This window comes from Nycticebus coucang, chromosome 2 (genome assembly GCF_027406575.1).
Source record: "Nycticebus coucang isolate mNycCou1 chromosome 2, mNycCou1.pri, whole genome shotgun sequence".
Classification (NCBI taxonomy): Eukaryota; Metazoa; Chordata; class Mammalia; order Primates; family Lorisidae; genus Nycticebus; species Nycticebus coucang.
This window is the reverse complement of record NC_069781.1, coordinates 100737023-100750540: the sequence shown is the minus strand read 5'-3', so window position 1 is coordinate 100750540 and position 13518 is coordinate 100737023. Positions and strand designations below refer to the sequence as shown.

Genomic DNA, 13518 nt, shown 5'->3' with positions numbered 1-13518 from the left:
AACAAAAGAGGAAATTACAAAACCCTAAGGAAAGAAATAGCAGAAGATAGTAACAAATAGATGAACATACCATGCTCATGGGTGGGAAGAATCAACATTATCAAAATGTTCTATACTTCCCAAAGCAACCTACAGATTCAATGGAATCCCCATTAAAATACCAACATCATATTTTCAAGATTTGGAAAAAATAATTCTTCATTTTGTATGAAACCAGAAAAAAACCCATATACCCAAGGCAATTCTTAGTGATAAAAACAAACAGTGTCACCCTACCAGACTTCCAGCTATACTACAAGGCCATAGTGATCAAAACAACATGGTATTGGGACAAAAATAGAACTGAATAGTTCTATTTGGAACTAATAGTTCATTTGGAACTGAATAGAAAACCATGAGATGAAACTAACATCTTACAGCCACCTGATCTTTGATAAACCAAACACTGGGGAGAAGAATCCCTATTCAATAAATGTTATTGGGAGAACTGGATAACCACACTAAAAGACTGTAAGTGGACCCATACCTCTCATCACTTACAAAAACTGATTTAAGATGGATAAAAGATTTAAATCTCAAGCATGAAACAATAAAAATCCTTGAAGAAAGTGTGGGGAAAACACTTGAAGATATCGGCCTGGGGAAAGATTTTATGAAGAAGACTTCTGTGGCACTTGCAACAACAAAAATAAACAAATGGGACTTAATTAAACTGAAAAGCTTCTGTATAGCTAAGGAAATAACAACCAAAGCAGACAACCCTTCAGAATGCAAAAAGATATTTGCATATTACGAATCGGACAAAAGCTTGGTAACTAAGATCTACAGAGAACTCAAATTAATGACTAAAAAAAGACCCAACAAACCCATATATCACTGGGTAAGAGACATGAATATAACCTTCTCTAAAGAAGACAGATGAATGGCTAATGAACATATGAAAAATGCCTATAGTCCCTAATCATCAGAGAAATGCAAATCAGAACTACCCTGAGATATGACCTAACCCCAGTGAGAATGCCCCACATCACAAAGTCTCAAAGCTGCAGATGCTGGTGTGGATGTGGAGAGAAGAGAACACTTCTACACTGCTGGTGGGACTGCAAATTAATACAAACTTTTTGAAAGGAAGTATGGAGAATCCTCAAAGAATTCAAATTGGACCTCCCATTTGATCCTGCAATCCTGTTACTAGGATCTAATCAGAAGAAAATAAATCCTTTTATTAGGACATTTGCATGAGACTGTTTATCACAGCTCAGTTTACAATTGCCAAAATGTGGAAACAGCCTAAATGCTCTCCAATCCAGGAATGGATTAACAAGCTGTGGTATATGTACACCATTGAATACTATTCAGCCACTAAAAAAGATGGAGACTATACATCTTTTGTAATAACTTAGAGGAGGTCAAACTCTCCCTCTTGGATAATGATATGATCTTATACTTATAAAACCCCCACAAACCAAACCACAAAACCTCTGGAAGTGATCAAGAAATTCAGTAATGTCTCAGAGTGTAAAATCCATATAAGTGTAAAATCAGAGTAATCAATCCACTGGATGGATGTGGAACACATTCTTCCTAGTAAAGCATCACAAGAATGGAGAAGCAAGAGTCCAGTGTACTCAATTCTAATATGAAGGCAGTAAATGAGCTAATACAAGGGGCGGGGGAGGTAGGGGAGTGAACAAGTCAGAAGAGGAGTGGTGGGTGAGGGGTGGAGATCACAGAGTATGGCACACCTCTTGGAGGTGGGACACAATTATAAGAGGGACTTTACTTAACAAATGCAATCAGTGCAATCTAATTCTTTTTGTACCCACAACGAATCCCAAATAATAAACAGAATAAAATAATAAAAAATATAATGTATGAAACATTATAATGTAGACAATATAATGTATGGAAATAAAAGGAAGAAATGATTGATTCCTGGATTTTCAAATACTGAATTGTTTTGTCAAGGATGTATGTGTGTGTGCATGCACGCTCAGAGCATGTCCTAAAAGTGTTTGTACAATTCACTGTTCACTAACTTTAGAAAAGTGGTGCTAAAAATTCCCCCCAGGATTCCCTGAATATGTAATTATATATGTGTATTTTATACTTACATTAGTTTTGTGGGTGTTGACTAATGACCTATTAGTTTTAGTAATTGAGTCATCCCCTCTGGTTGAAAACAGAAAAGATTGACTATAAAACAAAAAGTTTGCTACTCGAGTTTCATAAAACTAAGTAAGTGTGAAAAAACTTTAGGTTTGATATCTGGGTTAGTGTAAGGAAGCAGTTCTCAATCTGTGGGTTGTGACCCACACGAACTGTATTAAAGGGTTGCGGCATTAGGAAGGTTGAGAAGCACTGGTGTAAGGAAAAAGCATTCTGTAGATAATATGGATTTGAGGATAGGTGTGACTCTGAGAGTATAAATGTCTGAGAACAAGCAGAAATTTCAGGCAGTATCTCTGACTTCCAAGGTCCAACTCAAGGGCTCTGCACAGTAACATGTGATTCTGGTAACATCTGGATGACTAATGAAAGAAAGGGAAAATTTCACTGAGGCAAATATATGATACAAAGAAGGGTAAAGTTGCAAAACCTTGGTAGCAGAGGGCAGAAGGGCCCAGTGGGTCCAGGAGAGGTGGAGAGATCTGCTGGGGTGAGGGTGGGAGCAGGGGATTGGCCACATCCTCCACCTGTTGTCACTTCCTCACCCTAAAACCCTCTGTGAGTCTCCTCTGTGATGTTATCAGTGATGCAGGCCCGGCATATATCCCTAAGCCCCGGCACCCTCAGCCCTCAGTTGCTTCAGGCAACACGCCTATTGAGAGAATGGACAATATTCTCATTTCTCTGAATAGTAATCCTGAATTATGGTGGAGCCTACACTCTACCATTTTAAATTTGGACCCTCAATTTACATTTCTGAGGGTTTTGGCATTGAACTTTGTTTACTTGATGTACCTAGCCATGAGTTCATTCCTATCAACAGCCTGGGTCTATAAAGATGACAAAAAGGTAAGGAACACCCAAGAGAGATTTGTCATTGTTGTTTCCCATTTCTATCCCCACGTTTCTAAATGAGCTGGTTGGCCTGGAGATTGGTAGAACATGACTCTGCTAGAGGAAGAGGGGGCAGGGCTAGGGGCTCAGGAGGACTAAGGTCCCACCTCAGGCTCATAGTCTGCCTGCCTGGGTGTAGTGGAAGGTTCCAGGGTAAAATCCCAAATACAGTGAGGTTGTGGTCCTGGGTTAGCACACTTAGAAAGCGTGTGTTCTCTGAAGGAGAACAGGCTCCTGACACTTGATGGAGAGTCACATAACCATGGCAAGTGTCACTTGACCAAGCCTTCCTTCTTGCTGCGCTGATCAGGAGAGTAACGTCCAGAGCTTCCAAACTCTGTCCCCAGGATACAGAGTCCTCTGCTGAGGGAGCAGATGTGACTGTTGGATTCTGACTCTGTGTCCTCCTTGAGCACAGGACTTCTGAGAGCATCAAGTGGAGATTTCACACACAATTCTCCTTTGAGCTTTTCAAAGAAGGAAAAAGTGGAAATACTTTTATCACTTTTAAAAATTGACAGAAGGAACTAATATTCTATCAATTAAAATGAAGAATCACATTATTTGGGGATAAAGAGTGCCTGCACTTCCTAGAGAGTGGAGTGAGAGGAGTGGGTCCCAGCCCCTCACTCTTTTTTTTGTTCCCAGCCTCAGGGAAAAGCCCAGAAGACAGGGAGAGGTGGAAGGAGAAGAGGTAAGTAAGGTTCTGCCTACTCGACCTCAGCTCTCCGAGGGGAGCCTTCCTGTTCCTTCTGTGAGGTCCCAGGTCCCTGATCTCTGAGGAAGTCACTTGCTAGACACAGTCTCTCTGGGGAAGAGCCCTTAGAGGAGGCGCTCCCAGGACGTGACCTGAGACACTTCTCAGAGTCCCTGCTCTGCCCGTCTGTGGCCCTGGGTGCTGCCCAGTAGGTGGTCATGAGAGGTGGTGACGGGGGACGACCCCTAGGTTGGAGTCAGAATCCTGTCTCCCGACTCTGGGTAAGTCCCCTGACTCCCAGGAGCTCAGCTTCCTCTCTGAGGTGACCCCTGCTGCCTGTGCTGCACCTGGTGGGTTTGAGCATCACGAGGGATAATGAAGCTGAAAGTACTTTATAAATGAGGCCACACACACACGTGAACCTTGTTAACATTACTGTTGACACTTGACTTTGTCTGCTGGTTTGGGGACTGTCAGAGTTTACTATCCCAAGCATCTCCCAGGAAGGGACTCCTGTGGTCCTTACTTCTACCTTCCTCACCTGTCGCCCTGTCTCCTGGTTTCCCAGGTCGGAGGAGGTGCCCGAGGGAAGTAGAGGAGGAGAGGACGATGCTTTCCATTCTCACCAGGTGACTAATCTCCCCCTCTCTTTCCTGGTCCCTTTTCAAGGCGTGTTCTATGTATGTCAGGGATTCAGGGCACCCTACCTTGGTCATGGGAGGGCATAGCCATGGGAACGGGTAAGTGTATTGTGGGGTCGTGGGTGGGGGCCCGGTGGGGGTGCAGGCTTCAGGTGGCCCCAGCCAGGCTAGGCCAGCAAGCCCTCCTTTCTGTGTTCTAGTCTCTGCCTCACCTTCGTACCTCCCCTCTTCTGCAGGCCCTTGGGTGAGGATCGGGACTTTATGAACTTCCAGCAAGTGCTGTGTCCAGACCCGCTCTGTGATGTGTGTGACAGGGCAACCTTCGAGGTCATGAAGGTGCTATTCCGGCAGCGGCTGGACGATGATGATGCCTCCTCTACAGCATGTTCAGATACTCCAGATTCTCAGACGGAGTCGTCAGGCACTTGGTCCACAGCCCCCTCAGCAAGCCGTCCAGGAATCCCCCCACCAGCCCATCTGCTGGAGCCCCCTCCACCTCCTACCTCCATTCTTTCAACTGACCTGAAGACCTCCCAGACCTACCCTCCTTTCCCCAAACGGCCCTTGCCTTTCCCCTCTCCCACCGCCTCAGAACACCCCCCACTCCAAGGCCATTCATTCCTTCACCAACAGGGTTCCCTTCTGTAAACGGACACAGACCAAGAGCCCTGATAATACTGTGTGAGACCGTTGATCTCACTGTGCCAGGAGCTGTGGGTATCCGAGGCTTTCTGATTTAATTAAAATACCTTTTGCTTAAAGTAGTGGCCTCTACCATTGAAATCAAAGTTTTGTCAACATCCAAAACTGGACCTCAGTTTCTCCTGGAGGATCACAGTGTGCCGCATGTATTCCGGAATGAAATTGTGATTAAGAATCTATTTTTATAGAATTCTTAATCTATTATCTTACAGATTTTTTAGAATTTCATTTCAAATATACTTTATATATATAAAAAATAAAAATCCTCATCTCTATGAAAACATTCATTAATAAATGCCCAAACTTACGCTCCTGAGTTACAGTATCTACCCTCTTATCTCACTATATTTTTTGGGGTGGAAATTGAGAGTAATGGGGAAAACGTAAAGTCAAAAAGGTTCTGGAGATAGACATATTTCCTAAATATTTTTCGCTGAAGAAAGGAAATAACTAATAAAAGTTTGCTGTTCCATGTGCATTGGCTTAAGGTTGGGAGCAAAATGTTTTGGAGTAGAACTATATGCTGTACACATTCCCATAAACAGATATTAGCTTATTTATAAATCAGTGGATAGAATTTACATGAGTATAGATTTGTATGCATTTGTACACACACCTTTTAATAATGGTTGACTTTATCCTGTTGCAAAGAATACTTAAAATTCATTAAGGTTACTTATTTAGCTCCTATTATACACACTCAAAATATAGGAGTAAACAAGACCGACATATTTTTTTCCCTCATAGAGGTTAAATTTTAGTGGAGCAAAAAGGAAAGAAAAACTTTCTGTAATCCCCCCTCTCAGAAAGAACACGCTAAATGTTTCAGTGTGTTTCCTTCTAGCGTCTGTTGGACTATGGCGTGTGCACGTGTACACAGTTGGAATCATGCTCTGTGTACAGTTCTGAATTCTTATGTTCTCCTTTAGCTTTTTATCTTGAATCTAACCTAAGCTATTTAACATTCTTCAAAAACATTCTTTTTAATGGCCATTACTAGTAAGTCATTATCTCCAAATTCTTATTTTTCTTTAAATTATTTTTAATTACAACACAGTGTAGAATAGTTTTCCCCATAAATATGTATTTGGACCTTGATTATTTCACTAAGATACATACAGTCTTAGAAATGAAATGAATGGTTAAAAAGAACATGTTGGGGACCAGAGTGATTGGCAGGATCTCACCTGATGTGCACCTATGTGCAGGTATTCAGCACGCCCCTTGGGTGAAGGACTCAACTACAATACAGGAGAATTTTACGCAGAGAGATGAGCAGGTGTGGAGTATTCAAGAACCACCATGAAGACCTGTGTAGCTGAGGCCAACAGGGAAGGCCACAGGAGGGAGGTTAGAGTGGAATGAGAAAGGAGGGTCACATCAGTTGAAACCAAAAGTTGAAAAGAAAAGATTAATTTAGCTTAAATTGTGTGAGACAGGTAGGTGTAAAAGTGCCTTGCATAGTACCTGGCTTACAAAAGGAGCTTAGTAAATTTGGCTTTACTTAACTATGCCATCTTTCTAGCTAATCACAAAGAAGTACACCCCCATGCCCAATGCCCAGTGTAGGAAAGAAGGGCCGGGGTCCCAGCAGTGATGTTGTGTTAGTTCTGCCCTGCAGCTGAACATTGGCGGCAAAACATCCTCTATGATAAGGTATTTGTGACTCCATCTTGACTATAGGCCCACCGCCGCCATGCCCTGCACTAACCAACTTTATCATTGTACCAGGGCAAGAGCACAGGAGCTTTATTGTTTATTTTCTATATTAGTCTAACTGTCAGGCAGAAGGAATCTCTGCTGAACCCACAACCCCCTCATCAAAGTGTGGGGAAGAAATGGAGGGTGGAAATGAGAAGCGGGGAGGGGAAAATAAGAGGCTGTATGGTACAGCTCGTCACAGAAACTCTACTTTTTACTGGATTCCACCAGTTCAAGCCCCGGAAGATGCCAACACGTGTTACTGACACCTTAAGTGAACAGCCGTGAACACCCACCTGCCTGGCATTTCCTAAATCACTAATTTATTGAATGAATCAATGCCTTACTATGGAGTCTTACTTTAGTCGGTATAAGATTTACAACTAAACAAGTGTGTAACCTTCGTTTCTAGAAAACAAATGTCAGATACAGAGGAAAAATCCAAGGAACTGCAGAAATGCCAGACAAGGATTCTCCCCAGCTCAGTAGCACCATCTACTGGTGATTATGGGCACTGCAGCCCAGGACGCACCTGCCTCTCCTTGGCGGTGATAATCGCCTCCTTATTTCCCTTGGACACCAGGAAACAGGTGCTGTAGGGGGACTGGAGCATGTTGATCACCTGTTGTGCCCAACAGCCAAATTTACAGCAGAGTCCTTTTATCGAAGAGCCGGCCAGCAACTGCCTCAGTGTCCTAACAGGGTTTCTGAATGCTTAAAGGGTCAGGTTTTTAAGGCCTGGTCTACATCCTTGTTGGCATACAGGCTATCCAGGTGCATCTGGGTAGGATAGCAAGCAAGCATTGTACAGAAGCAGAATTTTGCGGTTACCTATATGTCATACACCCCTTATACATCTTAGTCCTAACTCCAGCAAAGAAGCCCTGACGCTGAGACACCTGCTGAGCCTCGCCCCCTCCGTGTCTACGGAGTCTCTGAATTACAGGTGCAGAAGACAGGCTGCGTCTCTCAGTGGTGGCTCTCAACCTTACTTCCTTTTCACCCCAGGAATATCCTCATATTACCTTAGTTTCCCGATGTGATAAACGGGAATCAAGCCTGACCAAGTACAACCCACACCCAGCGCTGGGAGGAGAAGATGGGGAAGCTCATAAAATCAGACACGTCACCTGAAAGCAAAGGACCATGTCTTTGCAGCACTGGATTTCAAGTCTTTGTAGGATGGCAAGGAAGTAATCTCCTTTCCCTCCTTATGTTAATGCCCTTTGTTTGATGAAGGAAGTTCAAGTGGTTCTAACAGGTAGCCAGGGTTGAGAACCCAGGATCTACTTTAAGCTGGGGACAAACTCATTTCCCATCCTCTCTCCTGAATGAGCGTCCCCCACCTGGTGTACCCCAAGCCTCAAGCTAGGGCATAGGTAAGAAACATCTCGACCATTTTACCTGGTGCTAACGCTTCCTGACAGTTTCTAAACAGATTGCTCTACCATCTGAGCATGAAGAAAGCATGGAGAGGCTTCTGGGATGGCCAGGTGCCACCACTCCCTTCTTCCCACAGTCAGGGGAGGAGGAAGAAAGGGAGACTGGTAACTTTTCAATTGCACTCATCAAGCCTCTTCCTAGAAACGTCTTCCACAACAAAGGAAGCACAGGAGTGAGGGGCTCAGGTCCCCTCCAGAGGACAGTGGCAAGAGTGTGTGACCATCCCAGTCTCTAAGCAGAAAAGCCTGGCTTCTTTGGGACCGAGGCCACCTTTAGGCTTTCTGAGAAGCAATTACACGCTCCTTTTTATTTTTTTTTTAATTTCAGGTTAATGTCGGGTGGCGCCTGTGGCTCAAGGAGTAGGGCACCAGTCCCATATGCCGGAGGTGGCAGGTTCAAACCCAGCCCCGGCCAAAAACCACAAAAAAAAAAAAAAAAAAAATTCAGGTTAATGTGAGGGTACAAACAACCAAATCATAACATTTGACTTTGTTAGGTAGAGTCCCTCTTGTTCACGGTCCTTTTAAAATAATCTGAGCATCTTGGTAGAAAGGAAGAATTTCCAGCCAGTGGGCTTCTTTTGCTGCCACTCTGGATGTCTGTGACAGATTCAGGGACAGGAAGCCTCTGAATGGGCAGAACAGGTCTCCTGCCTCAGCAGCCCAGAAACAGCGGGCGCCCAGGCGTACTCGGGCTGTGCCTGCCCCCTGGTGGCCAATTGTGGCATCAACCACCAGGAGAATTTCCCAAGTCTGGGCCTGGAACCAGGGTAGTGACAAGAGGTCACTTCACATTTATTTCAGGGCCAGGAGATGTCGAAATCATCATCATCATAGGGACTTACTCACTCTGGCAACAACCCTAAAGGCTATGGATTATTAGAAACCTCTGCATTTTACAATGAGGAAACTGAGTCTTAGTAAGACTAAATCACTGCCTGTGACCACAAAGTGGGAAATGTCAAGTTAGATGAGCATATTAGTCAGCCACTTCCTAAGTCAGTGGTTCTCAACCTGTGGTTCGCAACCCCTTTGGGGATCGAACGACCCTTTCTCAGGGGTCACCTAAGACCATCCTGCATATCAAATATTTACATTACAATTCATAACAGTTAGCAAAATTACAGTTATGATGTAGCAACAAAAATAATTTTATGGTTGTATTAAAGGGTTGTGGCATTAGGAAGTTTGAGAACCACTGTCCTAAGGCCACTTCATCAGGACACTCAATTACCACGAAGTCGGGGCTCTGTGGCAGATGAGTAAGAACCCACCGCAGCAGCTGCTGCTTACCAGAGTCCTGCACAGAGGAGGAGCCTCGTGGTCTGAGAGAATGATCCTGAGATGTGGCGCAGGACACCATGCTAAGGACAGCAGGACCGTGTACAGGGAGAGGCAAAGGCTGTCTGGTGTCACTCAGCAGGGCCACCACCCGGCAGGAGCAGGACAGGGCAAGAGGCTGCACCTCACACTCGGGAAAGCCCTTGAATGCAGAGCGTGGCCATGACTGCCAGAGCACGTGGTGATAGGACCGTAGCCACCCACAGACAGAACAGAAAGTGAGCATAGAGCATGTCTAATGTGGCCCCAGGACGGGGTCACCAATCCTTATATACAGGAAGTCTGTGAGGATCTTGTCATAAGTACAACTTGTGATGTAATGCTATCACTTTTTTGTGTTAAAAACACTACATTGCTCAGAATAAATATTTTGAATTAATAAACTTTTTTAACTCTTCATTTTGACTCTCCCTTCCCCCCGCCCCCAAATATGGGTCCCTTCAACTCCCACCTCCACTGGAATTGCTACAAAGGAAATGGAAGCCTAAAGAAATAGTTTCTTTTTATTACAGACTTAAACTGGATATTTGGCTGCTGAATAAACTTGACCTCATTCTGTGCTTGGATGAAACTCCAAAGAGAAGCAAGTGGAAGAACCCTCTGCACTCCCCTCCCAGGCCCGGCACCCCTTGAGCTTCCCGCACCCCAAGTGGAGATGAAGATAAAGAGTCATAAAAAGCAATTCATGTAACCAGAACGGTTAGATCCCTGTAACACTCTGGAATAAAAAAGAAAAAAGACAGAGTCACAAGCAGAACACTCCCCTGGGTGGTGAGGGAGGAGATGCAGGATGGGCCGCGCCAAGTGTGCTGTTTTATGAATGATTTCCAGCTCTTGACCTGTTGGCAAGTTCATGACAATAAAACGTTCAATCTACCAAAGACATAAAGAGATGTTTCAAGTCTCCCTTCTGCTTCTGCTTCTTTGTGCCGGTGGGAATCTCCCTATGCAAATACAAGACATGGTAATTCAATATATGCTTTAATGCGACAAGCCACTTCCCTTGTCATAAGAATAAGTAGTAACTGGAAAAACTATATGTAAATGTATTTCTATAATACATGTCTTGAAAGATTTTGTTCCTTTGTTCTTTGAAACAAGTCAAAGGTCCCATCATCAAAACACACGATAGAAACTTGAAATGGTACACATAAGGCCATAAGCTTTGGAGCCCATTTCTTGCCCAAGCACCTTCAGTTTCCACATCCCAGCCTGGCACGAGGGTCCTCTGTGCACCTGCCTGCACCTGCTCCCCAGGACTCACATGTTGGCAAGGCCAGCCTTGTGCACAGCCGAGGAGATGGCTTTGATGACCATCAGCATGGAGTTCAGCAGCTGGGTGAGCTCCCCGGTCCCTTTGGCCTGATACCCTTTTTCCATAACATAGCAGGTCAGCGTGAGCATGTCCGGACAAAGGGGCTTCTGTCCATCATTGTGGCTGGTACTGCTTCAAATCCTTCCTTTCTTTATATAGGAAACCTTATTTACCTCCAAGGGCTGTGGCTCCACAGCATAGAAGCTGATAAAAAAAAAAAAAACCTGTGCTGGCTATACTGGGACCTTTAAGGAAAAGAGGCCCAACCCACGTGGCTGAAAGAACTGGACAAGCCCTCAAGGATCTCTCTGATCTCACTGCCAGAGCACCGCAGCCATCTGTAAACAGAACGGGGCTGCCCAGAAACATGGGTGGACTTTCTCTTGAGGAGATGATAAAAAGCACCATTAGGTAAAAAGTGAGAAATGCAGCTGATAAAAAGATCCATAAAACCCTTTTGTTCCAGGGCTCAAAAGGATTCTTCTCATTTATAGACTGCAGAGCCTGAGTCTCCCGGGTGTAGCTGGCACACTGGCAGGTGTCGTATCTGGGGCATAGGTCACACAGTCGCATAATGGCAATCCTGGGATCTCTTTAGCTAGGGTTCTTTCAAATAAGTCTGGAAAGGATGTTTCTTATCTCCAGGAGGAATTCATTATTAGCAGATATTGAAAAAATCCAGAAGAAACTATTATATTCCCATCATAGTGCCGAGCAGCAGGGTTATTTTATCAATTTCTCAGGATGTGCATCTTTATACATTTAATTTCCCGAGGAGCCGCTACACTGTCTCCACAGGGGCTGCACCAGCAATGACCGAGGGCTCCAATGGCTCTACACTTTCAATCCCATTGATTCTTCTTTTTATAATAGCTATGGCCTGGAGTTGCATTTCTCTACTGATTCATGACTTTGAGCATCTTTTTCATGTATGTATTGGCTATTCCCAAATCTCTTCTGGGTTTTGTAAGCTCCTCTGTTTAGAACATACTGGAAGTGACACAAACAGACATAATAGAGCCTCAGCACAGACTGAGGAGAGGCGCTGGGTGCCCAGCACTCTGTGGTGTCAAGAACAAGCAGAGGATGATGCTGGCCAGTGCTATGTATAAGCAGCCTGCTGTGCCCACAGGTGCGGGCAGGTGCACAGAGGACCCTCGTGCCAGGCAGGGTCCGAGGGAAGACCAGCTATTTCTACTACCATCCAGCCCAGCCTGACACTGGCACAGCTGTCGTTACTCCTTTGCAGCTATTGGTAACAGTTAGAAGTTCAAGTTACCAACATGATCTAAAATTGCAGCTGGTGGCCTTTCAGCAAATGCCAGAGTTCTGCATGGCACACAAGAGGGTGGCTGTGGTGACAGCCCAGAGGGAAAAAGAACATCTGACTTGTGGTTATTTCAGCATCGTTAATACATCGGTGACCACAAAGCTACTAGTGGTCTTGCTTGGCTTAGAGAAATGTCCTCACAGGCTGGGGTCTAAATAATAAGGACAAAACAGATGCTGTGCAGACTTAAGGAAGTCTTAGAGCAGGTCACAGGGAAAGATCCTCCACCTAAAGACAAGGATCTCCAGGGTAACTCTAGAGTATTAGCTGAGGGACTGTTCTTTGTCAGCAAAACTTCACTAAGATGCTCCATCCCCGCCCTGTGATATAATCTCAACACACACTTTTTCAGGGAACCTCCACATTCCTGCGCACAGCACAGCACATGTTACTGGGCATCTGCTGACCTCCTGATCCCCATCCCAGAGAAAACGCACCTGCCCATAAGAGGAAAACTCCAGGGCACATTGGTTTTATAAGACCCTGTTCTCTGGCTGCAGGTGATTGGACCAGGGATAGACACTTGGCACAAGCTGAGCCAATCAGATTTTTTCTTCCACGGATGTAATGAGACACAGACAAGTCCTTGAATAGGATGGTGGAGGAACTAGGGAGATGAGCCCTCGGGGCTGGACAAGCAGTGGGTACTGGATTTCATGGGATCCTCTGAAGCTTTCCAACACATTCCCTTCCCGATTCACCTGGAATCAGAGGGCTTCTATTACTACAGTGAAATGGCCTTGACTACAACCATAGGTATTACAGTTAACATGTCACAAATGGGGCAGTGCCTGTAGCTCAGTGGGTAGTGCGCCAGCCCCATATACCGAGGGTGGCAGATTCGAACCCAGCCATGGCCAAACTACAAAAAATAGCCAGGCGTTGTGGCAGGCACCTGTAGTCCCAGCTACTCTGGAGGCTGAGGCAAGAGAATCGCCTAAGCCCAGGAGTTGGAGGTTGCTGTGAGCTGTGACGCCATGGCATTCTCCTGAGGGTGATAAAGTGAGACTCTGTCTCTTAAAAAAAAAGTCACAAATGAAGAAACAGAGGCTCAGAGAGATTTTTAAAATGTTGCCAAGCTCAGTCTGTCTTAGTCAGGACAGCCCAGGTTACGCTGCAGTAACAGGAGTCTGAAATCCCAGTCCCTACGTACAGGGAAGGCTGGCTTCTCTTGCCCATCCCAGGCTGGTGGCTCAGCCTCTAGGTTCCTGCCGTATTGTGACCCTGTCATTGAAATGCACAGCTTCACAGATGGCATGGAGGGGAGAGAGGATGCAGGATTGGGA

At 45.0% G+C, this 13518-nt stretch overlaps 2 protein-coding genes across 8 annotated transcripts in view; one reads left to right on the top strand and one right to left on the bottom strand.

The window, feature by feature from the left end:
• Positions 1-5681, top strand: part of LOC128575608 (spermatogenesis-associated protein 31D3-like) — a 30894-nt gene extending 25213 nt beyond the window's left edge. For all 3 annotated transcript variants that reach the window (XM_053577418.1, XM_053577397.1, XM_053577408.1), the window contains 3 exons: positions 3712-3757; positions 4329-4389; positions 4638-5681. In XM_053577418.1, the coding sequence (XP_053433393.1) occupies positions 3712-3757; positions 4329-4389; positions 4638-5049 (519 nt within the window). In that variant the 3' untranslated portion in view covers positions 5050-5681. The remainder of the gene's footprint in view (positions 1-3711; positions 3758-4328; positions 4390-4637) is intronic.
• Positions 1-13518, bottom strand: part of FBP1 (fructose-bisphosphatase 1) — a 91659-nt gene that overhangs the window by 42585 nt on the left and 35556 nt on the right. The window contains exon 7 of one of the 5 annotated variants that reach the window (XM_053577339.1): positions 10145-10305. The exons of the other annotated variants lie outside the window; for them this stretch is intronic. Coding sequence (XP_053433314.1) covers positions 10288-10305 — 18 coding nt within the window. The 3' untranslated portion in view covers positions 10145-10287. Of the gene's footprint in view, positions 1-10144; positions 10306-13518 lie in introns of those variants that run through there. 5 annotated transcript variants of the gene reach the window in all.